Genomic DNA, 24624 nt, shown 5'->3' on the forward strand with positions numbered 1-24624 from the left:
CACAGAAAAGACTCCACCGCCCATTCTGTGAAGTACACGCCCATCATTTTCAGCCTTGCTTTGGAAATCTGCTTGCCCTCTCCCCTTTCCTGCGCTCCGTTCCTTGTTTATAGCAGGAGTAAAAGCGTCAGTGGGTTGTAAGAGACCCAACTAGCTAGGCAGTTTCTCAGGAATCAGATCAGAATTTTCTCCGGTTTTAGCTGTAGGACTCCGTTTGTGTTGGATGATGCTTGTACCCAACATTTCTACTGACTGCAGTTAGACCCCTCGATGCCAGCATCCCACCTCTTTCAGTCAGAATAACTAATCACAAATCCAGTCACCATCACCGTGTTGGGGGCACGGATAAGTAGACTCTGCTAGCTTAGGCGGGGCCTCAGGTCTGAGACCCCTGTGCTGATCCCAGCCAAATGGTAAGTGCCTGGGTTCCCTGTGGCGGGTTGTTGGGAAGGTGGAGCTAGCAAAGGGATGCTTGGAGGACCAGGTTCTCAGCAGTTCCTCGGGGTCCTAGGGAGACAGGATCGGAGGCTTTTCTAAGCCCCTCACAGGATGCTGGCTTCTCGTCCACGTGGCTTTAGAACCCATATTGTCTCCCCACCAAGCACCCTCACTGGCCAGGGTGGCATGCTTCCCTCTGCCTCACCCCGCGAGACAACGGTGGGTTTTGTGACTGACTGGTCCTATTCACGGCTTCTCTTTGTCCCTGCGGGAACTAAGGTGTGACTCCTCCTCATAGGAAGACCTTACTTCCCTAGTAACCCAGGATTGCCTCAAAAGCAGTTACTCTCCAAGAGTCCAAGAATGACTGTTGTTACTCTGTGCAGAATATCTTCGCTGACTTAAAATTTCTTGTTAAGCTATTTGTAATGTCTCTGTCCATTGCAAAAGTCTTTGCTGACTTTGTTATTATTATTAAACTCAACTCCATCAGGTCTCTCAGATAACTCCATATTTGCTCACTTCTTTTTTTTTTTTTTTTTTTTTTTGAGACTTGGTTTCATGTAACCCAGGCTGGCCTCAAACTCACTATATAGCCAAGGATGGCCCTGAATTTCTGGCCCTCCCGCCTCCACCTCCCAAACACTGGGATTACACATACACAGCACAGAGCCCATTTTACACAGGTCTCCAACCCAGGCCATCGTGCGTGCCAGGCAAGTACTCGGCCCGCTGCACTTCAGTCCAGCCCTGACCACCGTTACTCTAGGAGTGCCTTACTTTTGATTCCTTTTACTTCCTTCAACCCAGAGGGAATAATTATTCACTTCTTATATAGGCTCCAAAATTCATACATAGGTTGTTTCATTTTTGTGGAAGAACCCAAAGTAGTCTATGGATGCAGTTTATTACTCTTCATCGTTAATTTTTTATTGTATTTTGTTTGTTTCATGTGTGTGTGTGGACATGTGTGAATGCGCATGTGGCATAGCCTCTCTGTGGAGGTCAGGGACAGCCGAGGAACTCCGTCCTCTCTTTCGTGTCGGTTCTAGAGATTGAAGTGGCCTCAGCAGGCACTGTTCTTACCAGCCCCCCCCCATGTTATTTTTCAAGCAAATCTACTTTTGTATATTTACAGGATAGTTGAATTTTATTTTATATTGTGGAGTTTTACAGAAGATTTTAATATTCGGTTTGGGGGATTCTGACTTTTAGCTGGAAACACACCAAACGTTTCTAAACATACATGTATATTTTTATTGTAGCTGGTTTTAGAAGAAGTTTCCGTCTTAGCAGGAAAGATAAGAAGACAAATAAGTCCATGTATGAATGCAAGAAGAGCGACCAGTATGACACAGCTGACGTGCCCACATATGAAGAGGTGACGCCGTACCGCCGGCAGACTCACGAGAAATACAGGCTTGTTGTCCTGGTTGGTAAGTGTTTTGTTGATAATTCTGAGCACATCAGAAAAACACCAGAGTTAAAATTGGAAATTTATTGTAGCTGGAGGTTTTCAAGTTAAAATTGCCTATGCCTCAAACGCCTTGCTTGTCTAACGTGTTTGCTTGGCTGTGTGTGTGTGTGTGTGTGTGTGTGTGTGTGTGTGTGTGTGTTGTTTTAATGCTTTGGAGGCACAGCTTGAGCGGCCGGGTATGCTATGGGGCCTCTGTTGGAGACGGGCAGCACATTCATTGGAACACCAGAAGCACCGAGAGCACTGAATATTTGTAAATGATGTTCTTCTCCATTCATCTTGAGGCAGTTGCCGTGCTGTGAGGTTCGTATAGCAGTTAGATCATCGTGGAATGAGTTAGAAGAGTAGCAAGTTTCAAACCATTTTAAAGAGTGTGGGGGAGGAACATGGCTCCGGGGAGGGCGCCTGCCTGGCACTGCGTTCGTTCCCCAGTGCTGTGAAAGGTGAGGAGTGGGCAGGTTGCTTCTGCAGTGGCTGGTTGGACCCACACCGACACCCTCGCCAGGGTCATATCCAGCCTTCATATGACTCCCATGTCCTTATGTTCCTCCGTCCCGTCCCTCACTGCATCTCTTTTAAAGTGTGAGGAGAGCTGTGCCAGCATCCAGGATTGAAGCCAATGGGTTTCCAGAAGTCTGGGGCCGAGGAGCAAAGTGTCTCTTGTTAATCCTTACGTTATAAACTGAAGATGACAGTTTGGGGAATGAGATTAAATGGAAGGGTGAGCAATCGGCCACCTGAATAAGGAGCATTGCTTTGTAATCTCATTACGCTTTAGCTGACACTGGTGGTTTGCGGGAGGTGATACAGAGTTGGTCATTAACCTGGCCAATACTGAAATTATTCACGATTGCACACTTCAAAGGAAATTCCGATTTTCCTCTCTTAGTGAAGCCTACCTCTCTGAGTTCTAGCCACACCTGAAAGGGGAGCATTTCTGCTGTGCTTCTGGCTCTCCAGATTCCAGCTCACACAGCACCTCAAGGTCATGGCTGAATCCTTGGTCCTAAAAGGAGGCTAGCTCTCCAGACTCCAGTCCACACAATACCCCGAGGTCATGGCTGAATCCTTAAAGGAGGCAAGCTCTCCAGATTTCAGTCTACACAGCACCCCGGGGTCATGGCTGAATCCTTGGTCCTAAAAGGAGGCTACTTGAGACTTGAGACCTCTTCCTCACCATCTTTGGCCCATTGTCCATGCTGCCACTCCTCCTTCTGACATGCATCTCATCAGCCACCCTCCCCTTCCCTCCCCTCCCTGCTCAGCCCAGGAGCCATGCAGTGTGGTAAAAGGGGAAATCATGGCCCTGCCACTCTTGGTTTCCCTTCCTTCCAGGCGAGCCTTCCCCTTAGCATTATCACGCTGCTGTAGTTTCGCTCTCTCCTTTGGGGACTAAAAGGAAGGAGAAGGAACCATGCCATTTTTTTTTTCTTCTCCTCTAAGCCCTGACCATAAAGCCATCTCTGCAAGAGCTGAGGGAGAGTAGGTGGTTGAGTGTGTCTGGCTCTGTGTGGTGAGCCAGAGAAGAGTGAAGACAGGCAAGCTCTTGAGGGAGGTTGATAGTTCTGGAAAAGAAAGAGCCAACCCTCCTTCAGAGGGCTGGGGAGAAGAGGGAGCTTGTACACGCAAGATAGACAGATTGAGCCAGGCATCCTGGACTTGCCTTAGGAGAGGGGGAGCCAGCAGAAGGATACGATGGCAGCCGTCTGTCATCAAAGCCAAGTACTTGAGATAGTTCACTAATAGTGATAAAAAGTTCCTTTTGGTTTACAGTCTTAACACCAGGATAGTGGAGAAGCTGACCCTGGGTAGCAGACTAGTTCTAGTGAGGCCCTGTAAACACTATGTAAAATGACCTTCTGCTGTGTACTGCATCTGAAATAGAAGTCAGTTTCAAGTGAGGGCGTGGCATTGGGCCTGTAAGGGACAGCACAGCTTGGCAGGGGCGTTTGGTAGAGTGGAGCTCCGCATCTCTTCAGCAGAGGTGAAAGAGAAGAGAGGAGCCTCTGGGATCACCCTGCTCCCCTGCTCGTCACTACATGTTCCCAGTCCTGTTTCCTCATCTGAGAAGCAGAGGTGATAAGAGTGTTGCTAGGACAGCAAAGACTCAGACTTGCTGCTAACACCTAATAAAGTCTGAGTAAAAAGCCATTCAAGCCATCTGAAAATGCCTTAAAACAAACAGGAAGTGTTGCAGTCTTAGAGCCCTGCTGGTCCTGAGCCCCAGCATCTGAAATGATGGTGAGTTAGCTTGTTTAGCAGCCGACCCTCAGAAAGAAGCGTTTACGTAATGGATGCACAGTTTGGGAATTCTGCTTAATTTACATGTTCCCTCGAGGATGGGAACACAGCTTGCAGGTTCTTTAACCCACATCATCTAAACCAGGGGAGTAATGACCTTGGCTTACAGAGTGTTAGGTAAATATCACTGGGGAGATACAGAATATTTTCTCTCAATGTGGTTTTTCTCAGACGCAGTGTTCAAGAAATCACAATAAACCTCCTGAGAGCTGGGCCACTTGACCCCTCTTTTTGGTGAACATGCTATTCCTGGGCCACATTTTAGTCACTGAAACCTCAGTGATGTTTCTATTAAATTCCCTTCAGTATTTAAGAATATTTCTTAAAAAGGGTTAGACCCCGATGGTGCGGCATTTAGCACATTGTCTCATACAGCGCATCATATTTTATCTTTGGTAAAACCCGGCTTTCTCAAAAGTACAGCAATAAAATCAGTGATGTATGTGGGCTTGGGGGAGGAGCAGCCTAAAGCCGTGGTGCTAAAAAGCCACGAAAGCCCTTCTTGTGGCTTGAGCCAAAGCGAGGGCAAAATTCATCTTGTGGATATTCAGACAATCTGCAACTTGTTCTGTCTGCTTATTCAGCATAGGGAGGAAACGAACAATAAATCTCTGTGTATTTCACATTTACAACTCCAGCAGTAAGTATGATTTGGGCCTCCTTTGGGCTGAATCATACAGGTTGCCTGAAGACCGCTATGCTAACGTGCTTTGAATAAGTGGACATTTGTAAGAATGTCATCATTTCTCCACACAATGATGGCGATGGTACAGCTGCGTGAAGCAGAGTAGAAAGCGCACGCTCAGAACTGACTGCGAACACGTGAACCCCCACTGCTTCTTTTGAACTGTGGCTAAAATGTTGTGGGGTCTGCCCCAGTGGAGACCACATATATACACACATATCTGTGAACATATATCGCTACTCTAAAACCGAAATTCAGAATCAAATTTATGAGTGTGTGGTGGCCTTAAAATCATAATCCTGTGTACAGGAGACAAATATGATCTTTGTTAGAACCACAGTTGGCTTTTGATGCCTATAGTCTATCTGAACTTTTTCTGCTTGGGGCTCATTTCTGGTGCAAGACACAGTTCTTTTCATAGGACTGGATCTGAGTGAGCGAGCAGGAGCTGTTGTGAGTGTCAGCTTCTCTAGGTTACAACAGGAGCATTTGTCCTCCGGCCATCTCTATTTCTGTGGGAGGAGATAAACCACAAATCTGTTTGTAGCGGCCCATGCTGGCAGATAAGGCCATTTGTATCGGTGCTAGAGGTGCCGAGAGCCACAAAGGTGACATGCGGTGCTGTTGCAGGGGATTGTGAGCTTGGGACTAGGACAAAACAGACTGTGAATGAGATCCTGTTATCCCAGTGAAAGCTCACCTTCTGTAGGGTTGGGGAGGAAGGAAGCCACCATCAACAGTGTCCTTCGCTTTGCTGAGGAAGATGGCTCTGGATAGATCTTGACAATTCAGTTGCATTGTATTCTCATCATAGCTGGGGTGGGAGAGGGACAGAATCTTGGTGGGACCACAGACCTGCTTTAAAGTAATGTTCCTTCAGCAAACGTTTTCTTCTCTTTTTCTCCTTCTCCGTTTTCAGCTCGTATTTTGGCGTTTGCTCTATGAGTCTATGCCCCATGAATAGCATTCTTCTCCCATTGTGAAAGTGATGGAAGAAATGAGCTCTGATTTGGTTTGTTGTGAATGTGTAATTCTACTTTGTAGGGTTTGATTTGTCACTCTTGAACACAGAACTCCAGCCACCCACTAATCCGATCATTCCATGGTCACGGATCAAATATAATAGCATGGCTGTTTTATCTTATGCCCAGAGCAGTAAAAGAGTATTGCTACAATGTGATAAGTAGACATTTTGCAATTTGTGTCTCATGTGAGTAACACCTAGGGAGTTGTTTGGATTTATCTTTCAGCAAATCAAATGAACCAGGTTTTTTGTTTTGTTTTGTTTTGTTTTGTTTTGTTTTTAGGTAACGGTGCAGTTTGGGTTCCTCTGGTAGACTCCAGTAATTCTGGTATTTTCCTCTGGATAGTAAAGAGTAAAAACTCTGGCCAAGTACAATAAAAAAAAAGTCTGTAGGGAAATGCCGAATTTTCATGTGAAGCACCGTAAGTACACTGGCGTTGATACACACTGGAAGCCACATCCATGCCCGGGACTCTCTCTGCGCATAACAGAGCATTTTGGCTTGTGTCAGGATGTACTAAAAGCAGGAGAAAACATAAATAGTGCTTGCTCCAATATTCCAATATTCCACTTACTGTTGAATATAAGTCCGAATATTAGAAAGAAGTGTGGCTAGACAAGAAGTTCTTTATTCACTAAAATGTTACTATGGTGGTTACTGAGTAGCTTGGCCGTCTCTGTAGACTGACCATGCCCTGTATAGTTACTGTTTTATTAGATTATTAATATGATAAGTCTTTCGTCTATAAGGCTCTACCTATATTTAAGTCATTAAATTGAATTTGATACTCATCAGTCCTAAGAAAAACTCTACACATGGCTGGCATTTGCTCAGTGGATAAAGCACTAAGCTTGAGGATTGAAATTCAGATCCCTAGAAACACACACACACACACACACACACACGGGGGAGGGGAGGACAACATACACATATATACTTGCAAAGCACACATACAAAAAGGAAACAGTATCCTAATATTCTGTGGCAGGAATCAAAATCATCCTGTGCTCATCCTTAGACTGCAAAACACAGAAAGATATTGTGTGTGTAGCATATTTCACTAATTTCAGCTACTCTTTACACCATAAGCACATCACCGTTATCATCAGTGTTCATTCTGACGTAGCACTGCTGCATGAATAGGTAGTGGCTGAAAGTCCAGTGTGCATGCGTGATGAGAGCACAGCCTTGCTTGCAGTTGTGTGCTTCTGTGAGGACATTCTGCTGATGCATTCTTGCAGAATACCTTAGTTTCATGCCATTACTCCAAGCTCTGGCTTTATGGTATCTCTTGATACTTTCTCCATTCCTTTAGCATTTTTGGCTTTTTGTTGGATGTATCTGTTTCTGATTCACAATGTAGATCTTTCTTGAGACCCTGTTGCAGAGCATAAGCCCTGTCAACAGTGAACTGACTCTGAATTTCTACTACGTTAACATTCTGAAACAAAACAGGCAGCATCAGTCACAGGCGGTAAGAATATGAGCCAGGTGTGAGGCCGCATACACTCTGGGGGCAGAGGCACCCTGACCGCCATTTTAAGACAGGGTCAGGCTGCTCAGTGAGAACCTCAAAACACAACCAGAAACAAAAAGTTCTTAGTTATGTTTGTAAAATAAGAAGATGAAAATCTGAAACAACTGTGGTGACACAATGGCATCAAAGACTTTGAGGGGCATCCAAAAAGAGTGCGACATTCACGGGACATTGCTACCCATTCATAAACATATGTACTTCAGCATTCAGGAGCCTCGGTGGATCTTGAGGTCAACGCCAACCTGTACCACACAGTAAGACCCTGCCTTGAAAAACAAAATAAAATAGGGGAGGGGTTTTCAATCGTTTTATTGATACTTCACGTGGCTGTACTTCTTTGACTAAAATGAATAACCTTTTAAAACAAAGTCACATACTTGCCTGTTTTCATTAAGGTAGAATAATTAAGTTGAAATTTTATTTAATCCCATTTTCCCAAACACTTCTAACAGGAGTTTGATGTGCATGATGCTGTTTTTTTTCTTCCCAATGTGATTCTGTAAAATTTTATGAAACGCATTTATTTTTTTTATTTTGCCTGGCTAGATTTATTTTTACGTGTGTGTTTCTCCTGCATGCATGTCTATGCATGACTTGTATGCAGTGCCTTCAGAGGCCAGAAGAGGGAGCTGTAGTTGTGAGCTACAGTTGTGATACTTGTGAGCTGCCACGTGGATGCTGAGAGCCAAACCGAGGTCCTCTGTGCATCTAACCACTGAGCCATCTCTCTGGCTCCTGTTTACTTGCTTATTATAACCTTGAGCTACTAGGATGTTGCTCTACCACTGAGCTCTGTCCCTACCCTACAAAATGTTTTTAAATGACGCAAATAATTAATTTAAGTTTGTTCTCTAAGTTTTCCTGGGGTGACAGGAGCAGTCATCATTCACCCTAGGGAGGACATTGGAAACACAATGAAGAAGCAGCTCCATACATGTCTAACACAGCAAAGCACTGGACCTATGGGGCTACTTACAAGGGCACGGGTGACCCGCGGTCAGCAGCATCAGGGCCGTGCCAGCGTGAAGGGTCACTGACAGAAGCTGCATCCCTACACAGCTCAGGACATTCTGCTCAGGATTCTCCTCCCCGAGGCAATTCAGCTTACGTGACCCTGGGGTGGGGGGGACTGTGAATTGCATGGCTTTCTGGGCTTCCTGGAGCTTCTCTGTTTCATGGCATACCCAAGTCCTGTGAACCTTGGACCTCCCTCAGAAAGGCGTTTCTGCCTTGACTGTAAACACGCTTTTCTTTTGAAAACTAGAAAGTGCATCAGCCTTAGCTTACGGTCTCAATTCTAAGTGAATAAGCTAGCGTCTGTGCAGTAAGCTTCGGGGGCCTTTACTTGTGCATCATCATTGTTGATTTTCCTTTATCCTAAGTGAAAAATTTGCAGTAGGTGTGTCCTGATGGGCATCTAGAGTGTCCAGGTTTGGTGCACACTTAAGGTGATTTTAGCCTTCCCAGGGTGTATCAGAGTGTCAAAGACACTGTGATACTGAGAGGCCAGCAGATCTTGCCTGTGCCAGTTTCCTTAGCCACGAGCTTAGGCAACCGCTGTTGACAGTATGGGTATGAGGAAGGGGTGAAGAAGCGCAGGACGCTAGGAGCCATCGCCATAGACAGCGCAGAACCCGGCGTTGTGTTTCCTCTACACTGTTTTGATGGCCGTGTAGGCCAAGTGGGGAAGTGTAGGCTTGCAAGCCACAGGAGCTTTGGAATAACCTGAGAGCCATATCCATGTGGACCCTTAGAAAAGCACGTGGCCTCTAACTGTCTTAGCTTTCTCCTCTGTAAAATGAGGGTGACACTTTGAGAGGTACGGTAAAGGTTCCTGCTACGTGAAAGCCTCTCCCGCTGGAGTCCGCATCAAACCAAAGCCCCAGGAGCTGGAGGTTTTCAAGGAAGAACCATTGAAAACAAACCAGAAGATCATCTATGCACAGATCAGCACAACTCACCAAGTGTGGTAAAGGTTTACATCCTAGAGGGTAGGACGAGTCCCCTCGGCTGAGATGCATGTATGAGTTAGCCTGTTCGTATCCCTGCATTGTCTGCACATAGACCGTGTGTTCTGATTGTAAAGAAGCCAGCTGAAACTGATGTACTTGTACCTGCTCAGGAGAGGGGCGATGGGGAGCAGATGTGCATGTGGGGTTTTGTTTCTGGCTCTCTTTTTTGGAGTCGGTAAGAGGCTGGCATTCTTCCCCAGCTTGGGGGCAGAATGGGCAGGAGCCCCATGGGGAAGCTACATCATGTGCATCAGGGAGCACTTCTATAGCAAGGGTGATTTGGAATTCTGTCCTTCCTTCGCACTTTTTGTGATGCTCAGTCTACCGTTGCAGATCACAGTCTAGGAGAATGTAAATCTAGGGAAATCCAGGCAGAGTCTTTTGCTGTGGTCGTGGCTGGCTGGTATGAGTGATTGTGGCAGGGTGGCTGGAGGTGGCTTGCGAGGGTGACATCCTTAGTTGTCTGATGGGACGGGCAGGGAGTACGATGAGAATTTACAGGTGCTGTCCTGGCTTTGGCATAGCTTCCTGTTACTAATCAGACACACGCAGGGTTTTTGTTTGTTTGTTTGTTTGTTTGGATTGATTGTTTCCTGAGTTAAATCATTGGGTTTGGAGACTGTGTAGGGGTGTTGGTTCTACTTTGTCTGCTCATGACCTCGGTAGAGTGTGAATTATGAGAGTTGTGTTTCTAAAGAGCCTCTCTAGGGAGTTCTTCAGGACTGAGAGCTATGAAAAGAACCTCTGATTTTCCATCATTTTCTTTCATGGAGCAGGCCCTCTGTGCTTTAGTATTTGGGGTACTTTGTGGGCATAAGTGGCTGGGTTTACTCCATCTATACATGGAAGGGACACACAATGGTATTCCTGTTTCTTTTCAAGAATATAATCATCTTATTTTTGAGCCTCAAGGTGGGTGGAATCCATAGCCCTCCTGTGGCTTCAGGGACTCCATCAGCAGGCGCCATTTTGCCATGCTGTCTTCCCAGCATCAGAGTCTTAGCTTTGAGCATGCACATGGGACTCTGAGCCGCTCTTCCTTAGTGTACTGTGAGTCTTGTTAGGATGCAGAGAACTAGCGTGTTCCTTCTCGAAACTCACTGTACCTGGCGCACTCACCACCTGGTCTGCTTTGCTGCGTGTGTCTCTGGGCGCAGTGCCTGACCCCACATCCAGGTGCCCTCAGCTCCTGTGCCTGTAGTTCGCTCGCGTTTTACTCCCATGACAGCACACATTGCATGGAATTTAAATAAATGATCTAGGCCCTCAGGACGTGGCACTCTGGTTGCACACCTGCCTGGCATTTGTGAGACCCCGGGCTGTAGCACCGGTAACACGAAACAGACACTTAAGAGCCTGTAATTTGCCAGCTGTGGAAATAGTGGGGCGGGAGATGGCTTTGTATTCACAGACCTCACAGCCTGGTAGGGGATCCAGGCCAGTGAGCAGGCGTGTGTAATTAGGGTGGCAAGTCGTTTGAAGTGGGAAAGTATAGGAAACCTGTGGACTTGGTACATAACCCAAAGTTAGGGTAGGGCTAGATGCCAGCCTTGTGTGGCGTTGGATGTGCTTCTGTCACTCAGGTTAATGTCAGGTTAACGTTCTCATGCTGCCGTTAGGACCAAGCTTATCGCTGGTGTTATTTCACTGGGATACACCTGACCTGTTGCACTCCTGTCAATTAAGGTTGCCTCTCTCTCTCCCTCTATGTTAGTAGGCTCAGTCCGTATAGCAAAGTATCTGAACACACAGCTCAAAATGAGGAAGATTGATTTGGGCTCACTGTCTCAAAGGTTCCAGCCATGGCCAGCTGACTCCGCTTCTGGGAGGCTCCTGGCAATGCAGGAGTACCAGAGAGGGAGGGCATGGGGGCTGGGCAGGATGCTGAGCATATCGCAGAATGAAACCCAGAAAGGTCCTATGGTCAGGTGTGCGTTGCAGTGTGGGCTCCACCATCCAGCCATTGATCAAGCCCCATGGTCTAGTCACATCAAGCTGCCATCCAAGCCTTCAGCATAACTTTAAGGAGAAGGCCTCAGAAGCAGGCCCATGGTGCTTCATGTTCAGGTAAACCCAGTCATGGTTTCTATCCAGGTGGTGGTGTTGCTCCACCTGTACTCATGGGCCTCTGTGTGCTTGCTTGTACGCTGCGGCTCTCGCGCTCTTAAATATGAAGTAAGTGGATGCAGACATCTGACTTTGTTGCATGTTTTCCTTCTGGTCATGCCAAGTGTGGAAATACAAGTTGTGTTGTTAGAACTCACATTCCTCTCTCTCCTTTGTTAGGCTCTTGCTAGGCGAGCATATTAAGTTGAAGAGGGGAACTGTGTGTTCCAGTAAGTTCTGGTAGCTGTGAATGTCACTTGAGCATACCACTTGAGTTCTCTTGGAGTCTTAGAGAACAAAGAGAATTTGACAGAGAAACAGGCTCCCTACAGCCATGCAGAAAAGGTGGAAAGCAGGAGCAGGACAGAGCTGGTGGGGAAGGATGTTCTGGTCCCCAGTCCTGCTCCTTTTGCCTTTTCTCACGCCATTCCCTTCACTCACAGTATGCTCAGCTGAGCCGGGCTCTGTGTGCCTGCAAGCTCATCAGCATCCTTTCCTGGGTCTTCTGACCTACAGAAGAGACAGGACAGGGGTGCTCAGTCATGCCAGTCTGTACTGAGCTCTCTTCCCATCTCCCAAGGAGGGGAGCTTTGCGATTCACCAGAGAGCACACCTGACCTTCCCGGAGGTGGGAGTGTGTCTGTCACCTTCTCCGTTATCACAGAATAAGAAGTTTGGATAGGAGCAGGTGGGGACCTAGCTCAGGGCAGGCTGGCCCTGGCGCCTGTGCTCTGGCTACATGTCTGCACAATGCGTCCATAGACCCCAGCCACACATTGTGTAAGGTTTAAGATGAGGAAGGAACGCCCGCTGGGAAGCTGAAACCCTCATGGCTCATGATTTCAGACTAGTGTTCACAACCACTCTTTGGGTGGTTTTTCTTCTTCAGCCCTGGGACCCTCACTGACGAGCCATTTTCTTTAAATGCCGTGTTTATCTGCCATCTCTTATTGTCACAACACATGCCATTTGCCTTGCTCATTGTATGTTTTGTGTGTGTGCCTTCGGCGGATGTAAAATGACACGTGTAATGCCTGTGTCAGCTTTCAAATGCTTGGGACTGCCTAAAATTCTGTAGGCTAGGAGGTCATGACAGAGCTCTGTGTGGCCATGGCTTTGTGCATTTGAAATGCACAATTGAATTGGTACCCAAAATGAAATAAAGGTCAACAATTTTCTTTTACTGAAATCTAAAAAAATATTTAAGAATGAAGTGATCATCAGGATGGTTCAGTACAATTTTAGGTGATTGTATATGGGTTACTTAGAAATATCCTCAGCTATGAGTATGTTTTGTTTTAAGTTTTCTGAAAGGGGGTACTTTTTTCGGAAGCAACGCCAGAAACCCAGTCCTTTCCATACCTACAGCTCAGCTAGAAATAGGCTCCGTGCTTGGACAGAGGTCTAGACTCCTGTTCTCACTCTCCACTGCCTTGTGTTTCAGGTCCTGTCGGCGTCGGGCTGAATGAGCTCAAGAGGAAGCTACTGATCAGTGACACACAGCACTATGGCGTGACTGTGCCCCGTGAGTCCGAGTGCTCAGCGCTTCTCTGAGGACATGTAACGGTCACCAGTAGCTCAGGGAGCTGGCATAGTGCTGCTCGAGGTCATTCTCAGCCCAGGAGAGTCCACAGGGATGTCACACTGTGACCTCAGGGAGGGCAGCAGGCCGTCAGAGTCAAGGCTCTGCCCCACACTCACAGTTTACGCTTGAGACTTTTATGGTGACTTTTAGTACATGGATGATAGCAGGCTGTAGTCACATTATCTTCTAAATAAAAGTCTTACTGTTCTGTTCCCCCAAATAAGTTCTAGTGTTTTCCAGAAGCTTTTTTTTTTTTAAAGCAGTTTTATGATTAGAAAGACCCAACCCCAGAAAGCTGGGGAGACTTCTCATAGCACCAACGTTTCTTAATTATCTTTTATATGTAGTAATTGGCAGGTAGCATTTCAAATGAGCTTTCCATAGTTTAATTGACCAAACATGGTAGGCTTCTTTGGGGGACACAGAATTAGATCTATTTTTATAAAAATGGTTTTCATATGCATTTTTACAAATGAAATACGATACTTGAAACATTTTTGATCTCCAGAATAAATGCCATTTGACTACTTAATATGTTGATGTTAGAAAGCCGTATGAAAGGCCAAATTGAAAGGTTGGCTTTTTCAAGTGGTTTTAGTGCTGCATTTAAGAAAAATCATTTGTATATTGCCCGTAGCAATGTTCTCTAGTTTTGGAAGAGTTCAACAGTGTTTCTAAATTACAGTGTTCTACTACCTCCAGTTACTTCATGTTACTACATTTTTCCAAATTACTGTTTGTAATCACTTTTAGCTGTGAGTAAGGGGACTTCTGGTTTTCAGCAACCAAGATGAAAGTAAAGAAACCATGTGGAATGGTACAGGGTTTTGTTTTTTTTTTTTTTTCCTTCATTTTTTTTCTTTTAATTCCCTTCTCTTACAGATGTTGAATTCCAGTGTACAGATTGTTAGAAAGTTTTACCAAACAATTGCTGACCTTTTCAGGTGCATGACTATGGGAGAAACCCAGAAGGTTCAAAACAGATTCTGAGGGGGAAGGAGGTTTACCATTTTCCTGCTGTGTCAGCTCCTCGTTATATAAAATCCCTGATTTATACGACCCTCTACGCAGCAGCGTAGAACAGGTTGTGTTTTCTCCCGTTCACAGAGGAGGGTGGAAGGGAAGCTTCGCTGAGGGGGAGAACTAGATTGAAAGGATGCTTCACCTGGACTTGAAGCAAGTGCTTTGCTTTGTTATCACTTCTCAGGTTAGTTACCTTTGTTCAGTGTGAACACAAGACCTGCTAGTACCAACCTCCTGGGTCAAAGGAACTGATTCCATCCTGATAGGAAAGGCGTGGCATTACTCAGTGGCTGAGCCTGTGTGCTTGGCAGAGAAGCAGGAAACAGGGAGCAAAGCCGGAACTGGAGGCCATCCTATACAGACCTGCCCTTACTAATCTGTTTCCTCTAGTCAGGCTTCACCTGCGGAAGGTTCCATAACCTCCAAAGATGGCCCTGCCAGCTGTGCAACAGCAGAACGTGAGCCGATGAGGATGCAAGTTGTAGTTCAAGATACTTCTCATCCCCTCCTGTATAGCGCTGTCCTTTCAAACTGCAGTAGCCCAGTAAATAGTACAGCTTAGTTTCTTTTGAAGATAAATACTGCTTATCAGAGGTGGCCATCTGTGAGAGTTGCAGCACTGCTGAGAATTTCAAAACAAAGCTCTTGGCCTCCGTTTGAGCAGACACTAAGATCATGTCAAGAGCTCAGCAAAGAATCTTTCATTGTAGTTACTTCTTGCTCTTAAATGGGACTCACTTTGAAACATGTTAAGGCCTTAAGACTCCTATGCAGAGTGCTCCCCAGGCTTGCTGAGACGCCCTCAGGCTCGTAGGGAAAGCTGTACGAAGTTTTGTGTGTGGCGACCTGCCCCGGGGCTTCCTGGTACCGCACTGAGCACCAGCTCAGTGTTCTAGCCAACTCAAGAAGAATATATTTGAAGGTGAATTTTGGGATTTGAGATTGTGTTGCTTTGCAAAATAGTTTGGGCAGGCCCTGGAATTTTAGAGAAAGCTTTCGATTTTGATCATAGTAGTGCTCTGTTTGATACATGCTTCTGAAATGTTCTTTTCTGAAACATACATTAAACATCCACTAGAATCAGTGTATTATAACAGGTGTGGAGATGTGTAACTTTCGTGCATTGATGTGAGCTCAAGTTAATACTTTGGAAAAGTAAGTATGGTAAAACTGCACAAATACCACAGGAGCCACAAATTTAATTTCACACCCAGTGGAAATGTGTGTGTGGTCAACATGTGCTCTGACAGTCTTAGAAATAGTCTTCATACGTGTCTCAAGCTGAAAGCTACCCAGGTGCCACCAGTAGTGAGTAGATAGGTAAATCATGGCTTGTTTGCATCCTGGAGGCAAGAATGCAGGGAGATAACGGGCCGCAACTGCCTATGCTGCGAAGGGATTCATAAAGAGATGCTGAGGAAGAGAGATGCAGGTCCTTGAGCGTGCTGGCGTTCTCCACAGGTGCACGTGGTCTGGAGCACTGGGGTAGCAGACACTCAGTAGTCACGGGAAGACAGCCCGAGTCGGTGGCTCTTGAGTTCATTGTCTGTCACTATTACTAAAGACACAGACACATGAAAGTAAGCAAAGTGAAAACCAATTTTTTAAAGGAGAATTAAGAGAAAGTGAGAACATGGGTTTTCTTTGTTTTTATGAGTGACATAGGAGGAACTCCAGAGAGTAGAGGGAGGTCACAGAAAGGAACAACCATTGAGCTTCTCACCTAGAGTCTTTCATTGGGCTTACAGCAGAAAATGGACAAGACTCAGGTTACTCCTGTTAGATTGCTTAATTCTCTGAGCTTGTCATGGGCCAAGCCCCACCCACCATGCTTATTCCCTTGACCCAACCCAGTGAGGTGATACCATGCTGTAATTGGGCTCCTTGCCCAACTAGGGGGATACGTTTATTAGCTCTGGCTTTGGCCATCTGCTGGCCAGTAGCCGCTGCCAGCCATACAGCCCACTGACCTAGAAGGCATTGCTGGTTTCTGCCTTTGGCAGGTCTTCTGCACATTAGTTAGACCATGCTTTCTTCTCATGTTTACATGCAGCCTGTCGTTTTGGCCTGGGCCGTTTTCCTCTACTGTCTGTGGGGAGTCAAATCTTAGCACAGTGATAGCCACTGATGTTCCTGGTTGCTTGTGTTTAGCTCCCTGTCTACAAGGTGGTCTGAGATTGTGTCCTTTCTGGGATAAATGGGAGAGTCTTAGAAGTTGCTTTTACTTGGTTTAATTTGTCATAATTAGCTGCATTGCAAGCAGAGATGCACAGGCCAGTGGTGACTTGTGTGTGCTCCTCAGGGGAAGATGGAGAGAGTGGACCTGATGATACGAACGTTCCTGTTTCCCCACATCCTGTCCCTCCTCATAGCAGCTCAGCTTGGCCGTCTCCTATCCAGCCACAGGCTCCCTTATTGACCTCCCTTGGTGTTTCCAGTCGTGCATTTTAACCTGTGCTCCTTTTAAAGCTTACATCTCTTCTCACTGTATCAGAAGGAGACAGGTCCAAAAGAGAATGTTACCTCTTCAGCATTTGGATCTATGGATTCCAAATCCTTAGCCTGGCTTTTATCACCTTTCATCTTCCAACCCACCTCCTCTTCATGAGGTTTCCCATGCGGTGTTTTCACAGAGGTCAAACTGTCCGTGTTCTAGAAGACTTGGCTGTCTAAAGGATATGTCACTTGACTTTTGCTAGAACGTGATAACCCTTGCAATCTTCTCAAAGGCACCTTCAGGACTCCTTTAGCATTGTTCTTTGTTGCCAAGTTCGTCGCTTCTACTTAGATATGATTTTTTTTTTTTTTTTTTTTTTTTTTGCAGCAAAGGAACAGGGACCATGGCTAACTCTTGAGAGCTGCCTGGTATCTTATTCACTTAGCTGGTGTACTTCTGAAAGGCCCAGCTTGGTGGAGGGGCCTCTGTAGGTTAGGGCAATGATCCTGAAAGTGTGTGCTGTACGTGCTTGGTCATGGTGTAGAGCTCGCAGAGTTGGGCAAGCACAGTATTTTCTTTATTACCAGCAAATTCATGCAGAGGAGACTCTCAGTTTTTACTTCCAATGTTGTTGGGTTTTTTTTGTTTGTTTGTTTTTTATCTAACTTTTGGGAAAAGGAATACCAGCAAATATCAACAACAAAAATAATTAATAAATTATTTTTATTAATTTCCAAAGCAGAAAAAGTACTCATTTAAATATTGTTTCTGCTTTTGAACATGTGTCATACAATACACAACCAACAAAATATTTTCCTACTCTGAAAAGTATTGCTAGTTCTCATGATGGGATAAAATTTATCAGTCCTTAATCCTGCTTTTGGAAAGATCATGTCATTCCATGAAGGGCAGCGCTAGTTCTTGATCCTCCGTGGGGAGGAGCGAGAGACTGTTGAATGACCTTTGGATTAGAATATGTTTGCTGGCTTGGTAAAGGGAATTAGGATGTGGGCCATAACTCCAGATATTTGGCCTTAAAATTTCATTTTTTGGGGGACTGGCATGATAACTTAGTGGTAAAGGAGCCTGCTGCCCAGCTTGAGGACCCGAGTTTAATCCCAAGGACCTAAGTGGTGGATAGAGAAAAACAACTTGAAGTTGTCCTTTGACCTCCATGTGCACACCGTAGTGTGTGCCCCACACAATACATAAGTACTTTTTAGTTTTTTTTTTTTAAACACTGTTACTTTTCCTGGCTCATAGTTTTCTGTTGAATGTTATTAAAAGATGCAATTGAAATATGTGACATGGACTTAGGTCTGTTTTAGCCTGTCTGCGCATGTATAAGTATTATCATAGGCATAATGAGGATTTCCACCTCAGAAATGGCCATGCTGTGCTGGGCTTTCTCCCCGCTCTGTCAAGTGCTGCTCTGCACCCGTCCCTGTGGCCTCCTCTGATCCCCAGCACTTTATGTTGAATTACGCAGTTCACTGTTTGTTTGTTTGTTTGTTTGTTTGTTTGTTTCATTTCAGCCTGAGTGTGCAATGCAGCCACAGTCCCAGTGTCAAACATCAGCATTTTTAGCAGGGAAGCACTGCAGCCTGTCTGCGTGCTTGCCTGGGATATGGAGGTTCCTCTGCCGCCCCACTTTTGACTATTAACAAACGCAGCAATTACAGCGAACCTTGTGTACAAGAATTTGATAAGACATAGGCTTTGCTGCCCTTGACGAAGCAAGTAGGGGATGGCCAGACCACAGGCTTAACAGCTTCAGAAGTTTCCAGACTGGGGTTGGGGCGATGACTGCACTAGGAAAGTGTTCATCTCGAAGGCGGGGTCTGGGGGGGGAGGCTGCTTCTTTCACCACAACGGAATGTAAAAAGCCACGCGTGGTGGTGTGTGTTTCTACTCCCTGTGACAGGGAGGCAGAGGCAGGCGGGTCCCTGGAGCTCACTGCCAGCCCAGCTCTACTTGGCAGGTTCCAGGTTCGGGGGACCCTGTCTAAGGAAACCAAGCGGACAGCTCCCAAGTAGTGACAGTCGAGGTTAAAGCAGGTATAGCTCATTGAATTGGGAAATAGAACCAAGTATTCTGAGATGTTTGTTTGACTGGTACCACTTTATTCCTGAAGATGCAGATTTCCTCCTCACTTCTTTTATATGGAAATGTCTTTTTCTTTAGAACAGTTTGCAGATGAGCACTAGTTTGTTTTACCAGAGAAGGTCTCCACTTTACCCTTTTTTCCTGAAAGATAATTTGGTTGGTAACGCTTTTCTTTCAGTTATATAAAAATGTTAACCACTGAAGGAAGTCAGGACAGGAACTCAAGCTGGGCCGGAACCTGGAGGCAGGAGTGGCAGGAGCTGTTGCAGAGGCCATGGAGGGTGCTGCTCACTGGCTTGCTCATCATGGCTTGCTCAGCCTGCTTTCTTTCTTTCTTTTTTTTAATGTGTGTGTGTGTGTGTGTGTGTGTGTATACACGTATGTTCCTTATTTTCACCTGTCCATATGCATATGTATTTATCATTTTTTCCATTATTATTTTTTATTTTTAATTATACTTTATTTACTTTATTTATATCCCCCCTCTAGTTCCCTTCCTCTTCCCCTCCCAACCCCTCCCTTTCTCCTGCTTTCTTATAACACCCAAAACCACCGGCCCAGAGATGGTATCGCCCACCATGGGCTGGGCCCTCCCCTATGGATAAAAGAAAAAAAACCCTGTTATTTCATGTTTTAGTGATTTACAAAAAGAAACCTGCAGTAGCTGCAGTTCTTAGTCGCTGTGAATATTAGCCACACTCTAGATGTTCGCAAGGCTCCTTACCTCCCCCTGCCATTTACTAATTGGGTGTAAATGTCTAGAAGTGTTTTGGCTTAAAAAAAAACAAACCAAACCAAAAAACAAAAAACAAAAACACTGTTGTGGGATTTGGTGGGATTTGATGCGCTTTTGCAGTGCTGTGAGTTTGTGCCTTTTCCCCACATTTTTACAAATTTGGGGTCCTTATTTCTTCCCAGGACTACTTGCTGGCCGTCCTCAGCTTGTTTTTGTGCTTAGGGACCCCTTTCTGCATGTCATAGACATTTCAGTATCTGTGCGTAGAGCCCTAGCCTTCCGTTTATGTCTTCTCATGTTTTTTCCTCTTCTTTGTTCAGATTCTGTGAATTTTTCTGCCCTGCCTTCCAGCTTGCTGGCTTTTTTTTTTTTTTTTAACCTCTTACGCTACTGAGCCTTTTAGTGTTTTGTTTCTGTCCGTGTTGCATCTTTTTAGTTATAAAATTTCTACTTACCCATTCATAGTTCCTGTTTCTATGGTAAATCTTCATAGTTTCAATCCAGTTCAGATGTGTTTTCTTTCCTGAAGCATAGTTACAGTAGGTGCTTTAAAGCCTGTGACATTCGAACGTGATCTGTTATCTTTTCTCTTGAGAACTGGTAATGTTTTCTTGTTTCTCATGTTGTATAGTCTTTGGTTGCATTTTTTTATATTGTGAATACTTAGTGCTGTTTTTGATATAAATTCTGGAGACTGTTGATACATTTTATTCTAGCATATTCTCAACTCTGTTTTAGACCCTAAGTTCCATTAATTCGTTGTGCTGTGGGTTCCGTATGCTCTGGTTCAGAGAAGAGAACGAGGCTTGTGTGCATGGCACGCATCTCAGTTGAGTTCTCCAAGCTTTTCCTGTGTGTGTGTGTGTGAGAGAGAGAGAGAGAGAGAGAGAGAGAGAGAGAGAGAGAGCTCATTATTCAGAGGTTAGACTGAGATCTGTGTTTGATACTCATACTCACTTCTTAAAGTCCGTTGGTTTGAATCTGAGCAAAAGTTATTCTCAGACCAGTGTTGGTTTCTAAAGAGACTTAATGTGTTCCTTTCTATGTGCTCTCCACACTGCTTACTCATGCTCACTCATGCTCTTGGTTTTGCTGAGTGTTTTGGTTTTTGTTTTGGAATGACATGGCCTTCTTCAATCCACATCCTCCTGCTCAGGGACTCGGGTGCTGGAACTCAAAGGTCTCCCAAAGTTAACTGGGATGGCGGCTCTCAAGTTTGCTCCCTCAGCCCAGTGAGGATGAAAGACACAGACAAATGGGACTAAGTGATGTGAAAGCAGCCTCTGCTTAGAAAGATTAAGGAAAAATGAAAGAAATGCCCATGCATCCAAGGAGTTCCAAGGCAGGAAGAGCCCAGGAGCTGCTTTTCATAGTACCATGGCAGGAAGCAGAGACTGACATGGTTTCTATTAAGCTCGGTTAATTCTTTGAACATACTGAGTGTAAGCCCGTGGAGGGCCTGTGTGCTCCCCTAGTCCAGCCAGGCTGATGACCAGGCTTTGCTACATGTTGCTCACCCATGCCCCACCCCATGTCCACCCCGTGCTACACGTCTGACTTCTGCCTTGTTAGCCGCTGATCTTGACTACCTGTGCTACCTATGCGCATCATAATGAACTGCCATCGTCGGCCTTGCAGCTGTCAGACTGCCCTTGTTCTCCACACTCGTGTGTCCGGCTTGTATTTTGCCATGGGGAGACAATAGCTGTGGCCTCAGTCATTCTGAACTGTCTGACACATTGCTCCTTATCTGTTGGGTGGTCTGGGCTCGTCTCTTCTCTGCAGTAGGTGGAACCTCCTTTAGTGGCAGCTATCCTTCTCCACAGTTTAGCCATTTACATTTAGCTTCGTTAGAAGCATGAGGGTGCGAGAGGTCAACACTATCCTGTGTTCATTCCCCAGGGCTTCATGGGAGTCAGTCAGCCAGCTGCTGCCAGCGCTGACCTCACCCTGTCCTTTCTCTCAGCTGCTGAGCATGGATGCCTCACACCAGTTACTGTCCATCTTGTTTCTCTTCCTTGACGTTCCCTCCTAACTCTTTTAACCCTAACATTTCCTTTAAGCCCAATGTGTTTTCAGCATAACTTTCATGAGTGGTTACATCCCTAACTATCTGCAGGAATCTAGCCCATCTTGTTACCAGTATGTTATAGCTTCTAAGAAAAGCCTTTCCTATTTTGTATATTTGTTTTGTTTTGATTTTTCAAGACAGGGTTTCTCTGTGTAGCATTGGTTGTCTTGGGACTCACTTTGTAGACCAGGCCGGCCTTGGACTCACAGAGATCCACCTGCCTCTGCCTCCTGACTGCTGGGATTAAAGGTGTTTACCTCCATGCCTAGCTTGTTTTGTCTCCTTTCAAGGTGCTCAGGTAACTGTCAGGGGGTCTGGGGGTTTTGATTGTAAGATCAGGAAGGCTAGGCTGCTGTAGGGTGTCAGGTGTATGTCCACATGGGAAAGCATTCTGTTTTGTACCCTATGTTTTCTGTCGAAGATGCTGTTGCTGGTGACTTGGCCAGAGTGGTGAATAACACGTGGTGGTTATTTCATCTGGTGAAACAGGATGCTGAAGGTGCCTGCTGTAGCTGTGTAGGAGGCTTCACCTTCCGCTAGTGAAGCAGTATGCCCACTTCAGCAAAGAGGGATCAGTAGATCATAGAACAAGCAAATGGCGGGGGGGAGTGTTTTCCTGGGGACTGGCTGAAACTCTACACTAATGAGTACTTTTATGTATCAGTTGTATTAAAGATTCTTCAGAGGTAGAAGGAAGGCCCAGACCCATGATGGAATTAGTCTTCAGTCTTAACCTTGTAACAACAGTGGGAAAGTATGAATTCTACTCCACTGTATTTTAGCAGCTACTTTTTTTTTTTTTCCCGGTGTGTTTTTAAATCTTGTGTAGGAAACTGACTTAATGTCCTTGATTTCCTTTTAATATATTAAGGTAACTGAATTAGACCTTTCTCATCTTTTTTTTCTATGTAATTGCAGATACCACTAGAGCAAGAAGAAGCCAAGAGAGTGATGGTGTGGAATATATTTTTATTTCCAAACATTTGTTTGAGACAGACGTACAAAATAACAAGTATGTGAAAACGGTGTAGAATTGATTCTGTTACTGTTGTTTTAGACTGGTGCCCGTATATCTAGTTTCAGACAGCCTCAGGTTCTCTTCCATTTGAAATGTGTTTCACTTAGAGTAACATTTGAAACCCTTAAAAAGTGGTAGTTCACAATTACTGATGTTCATGCCATATTTTTTTTTTAGTACTTCTGTTCAGTTCAAACCGCAGGTTTAGGATGAGGGTAGCTTCCCTGTGTGCTTCTGTGACTTTTTTTTCCAGTTCAGTAATTGAGTCTCAACATGTAACTTGGATATGACTGTTTTTAAAATTAACGGCGAGGTATGCGATCGGTGCGCACCGTAGTCTTTTTCACCCATGCCTCAGTCTCTCCCCACACTAGAATAAAGTGCACTCGGTTGTCTGCTGCAGCCAGCTCCTACTCCACCCTGCCCAGTTTTCCACTGCTGAGGTGTGGCTACTTCAGGGCGTCAGAAGCAGGGCGTGTTTAACGCCGTACTGCGGGATTTTATTGAAACATCAAAATGCTTTCTTCGATTTGGCCCTGCGACTGTGTTTTTATAGCACATAATCGCTGCCCTGGTTCCATTAGCCACCCCAGCTCCCGTGGCTGCGGTGCCCAGCTCTGTTGCTCTGTAGTGGGCAGTGAAATTCCAGTAGTTTCTATTGTTTGGCTTATGCGCTGTTTTATTGCATTGCATTAGTTCTGAAAGGGGTGATGGAAAACATTAGCACTCCACTGAACTAAAGTACTTTTTTGGGCTTAAATGTAATACAAGCAAGTGTTACTGATTTGAAAATGTAGAAGATTTTTTTAAATTGACATTTGTTGAAATGCTTGGCTCTGTTTATTTTATTAAATACAGGGGAAAAAAAGTCACTTGTTCAGCAAAAATATCTTTTGCCTACGAAGTAGAACTTGCCGCCCGCTTGTTTCACACTCACAACCACTCAGGTGCGTGTCTGATTATCTGCAGGTTCATTGAATATGGTGAATACAAAAACAACTACTACGGTACCAGCATAGACTCAGTCCGCTCTGTCCTGGCGAAGAACAAAGTCTGTCTGCTGGATGTCCAGCCCCATGTAAGTAAACAAAACGTTACGCCATTCCCTGTGTGTTCCCGAGGAACCCCAGGATGAACTTCGTATGACATCTGCTCATTTAAATGTAGGTTGAGGCGTTTTGGGTGGAGAAGAAAGGCATAATGTTATTAGCGGGAAAGAGGAGAAGAAGCCCCAGGGTCAGAGTTTCTGTCTCTTGTTTTCACTCGAGTCCCCTGGCTGTTAGGACCTTTTAATAATATGGTACACACTGTTGCATACATGACATGTTTTGTGTTATGTCTTATTCTTGGTGTTTATAGTCTGGCAACAGGCTAAATTTTAGAGCTTGGTTCTCTTTCTCTAATTTTGGTCTTGGACACAGAGAAGACATTTAAATCCCAGCAGAGCTATGAAGCACTGTTTAATAATGTCTCCCACAGGAGACCTTGTATACCACCCACGGAATTCTTATGGGCACTTCAAACGAATTGAGAGGGCCCATGGGTGGAAACGTTCAATTGCTGTATCAAATTACTTGTCATCTGATTGGTACCCAAGCCTAGCATTACCCTAGTCCTCCTGAGGTCACACAGTCTCCTTCTGTGATGGTGGTGCTCTGGGCTGCTTAGCCTTCCAATCATAAAGGACTTCCACACCTCTCAGGGATGGAGAAGGTGGAATCACAGAATCCTTAGCATCGATGTGGAGCCTGTCTCCTGTCCAGGCACCAGGAAGAAGTGGGGCAACCCTGCTCGTTCTGAACTCCCTGCCTGTGTACGAACCTTGCCATTCCCAAACTCAATGACTGCATTTCACCTCCACCTCTGTGCTTTCCCACCCCTGCCTTCCCCTCCCCCATCCCCACTACCTCTCTCTCTCTTTCTTTAATACAGGGAGCCCATCTCCATAACCTCACAGTGGCATTTGGGAAAAATTCAGCTCTGGAGAGGCCCTCGTGTGGGGATCAATAATATCTCTCAGTTCTGACCCTTCTATCAGTTTCTCTTGTCTTCAGTTCAGTCTTCAGA

General features: G+C 45.3%; 1 protein-coding gene across 2 annotated transcripts in view; it reads left to right on the forward strand.

Annotated features, from left to right (window-relative positions):
• Positions 1–24624, forward strand: part of Mpp7 (MAGUK p55 scaffold protein 7) — a 179733-nt gene that overhangs the window by 150287 nt on the left and 4822 nt on the right. For both annotated transcript variants that reach the window (XM_060380624.1, XM_060380625.1), the window contains exons 12-15: positions 1704–1874; positions 13026–13106; positions 22458–22551; positions 23527–23635. In XM_060380624.1, coding sequence (XP_060236607.1) covers positions 1704–1874; positions 13026–13106; positions 22458–22551; positions 23527–23635 — 455 coding nt within the window. The remainder of the gene's footprint in view (positions 1–1703; positions 1875–13025; positions 13107–22457; positions 22552–23526; positions 23636–24624) is intronic.

The sequence above is a fragment of the Meriones unguiculatus genome, chromosome 3 (assembly GCF_030254825.1).
Source record: "Meriones unguiculatus strain TT.TT164.6M chromosome 3, Bangor_MerUng_6.1, whole genome shotgun sequence".
In the NCBI taxonomy this organism is placed as follows: Eukaryota; Metazoa; Chordata; class Mammalia; order Rodentia; family Muridae; genus Meriones; species Meriones unguiculatus.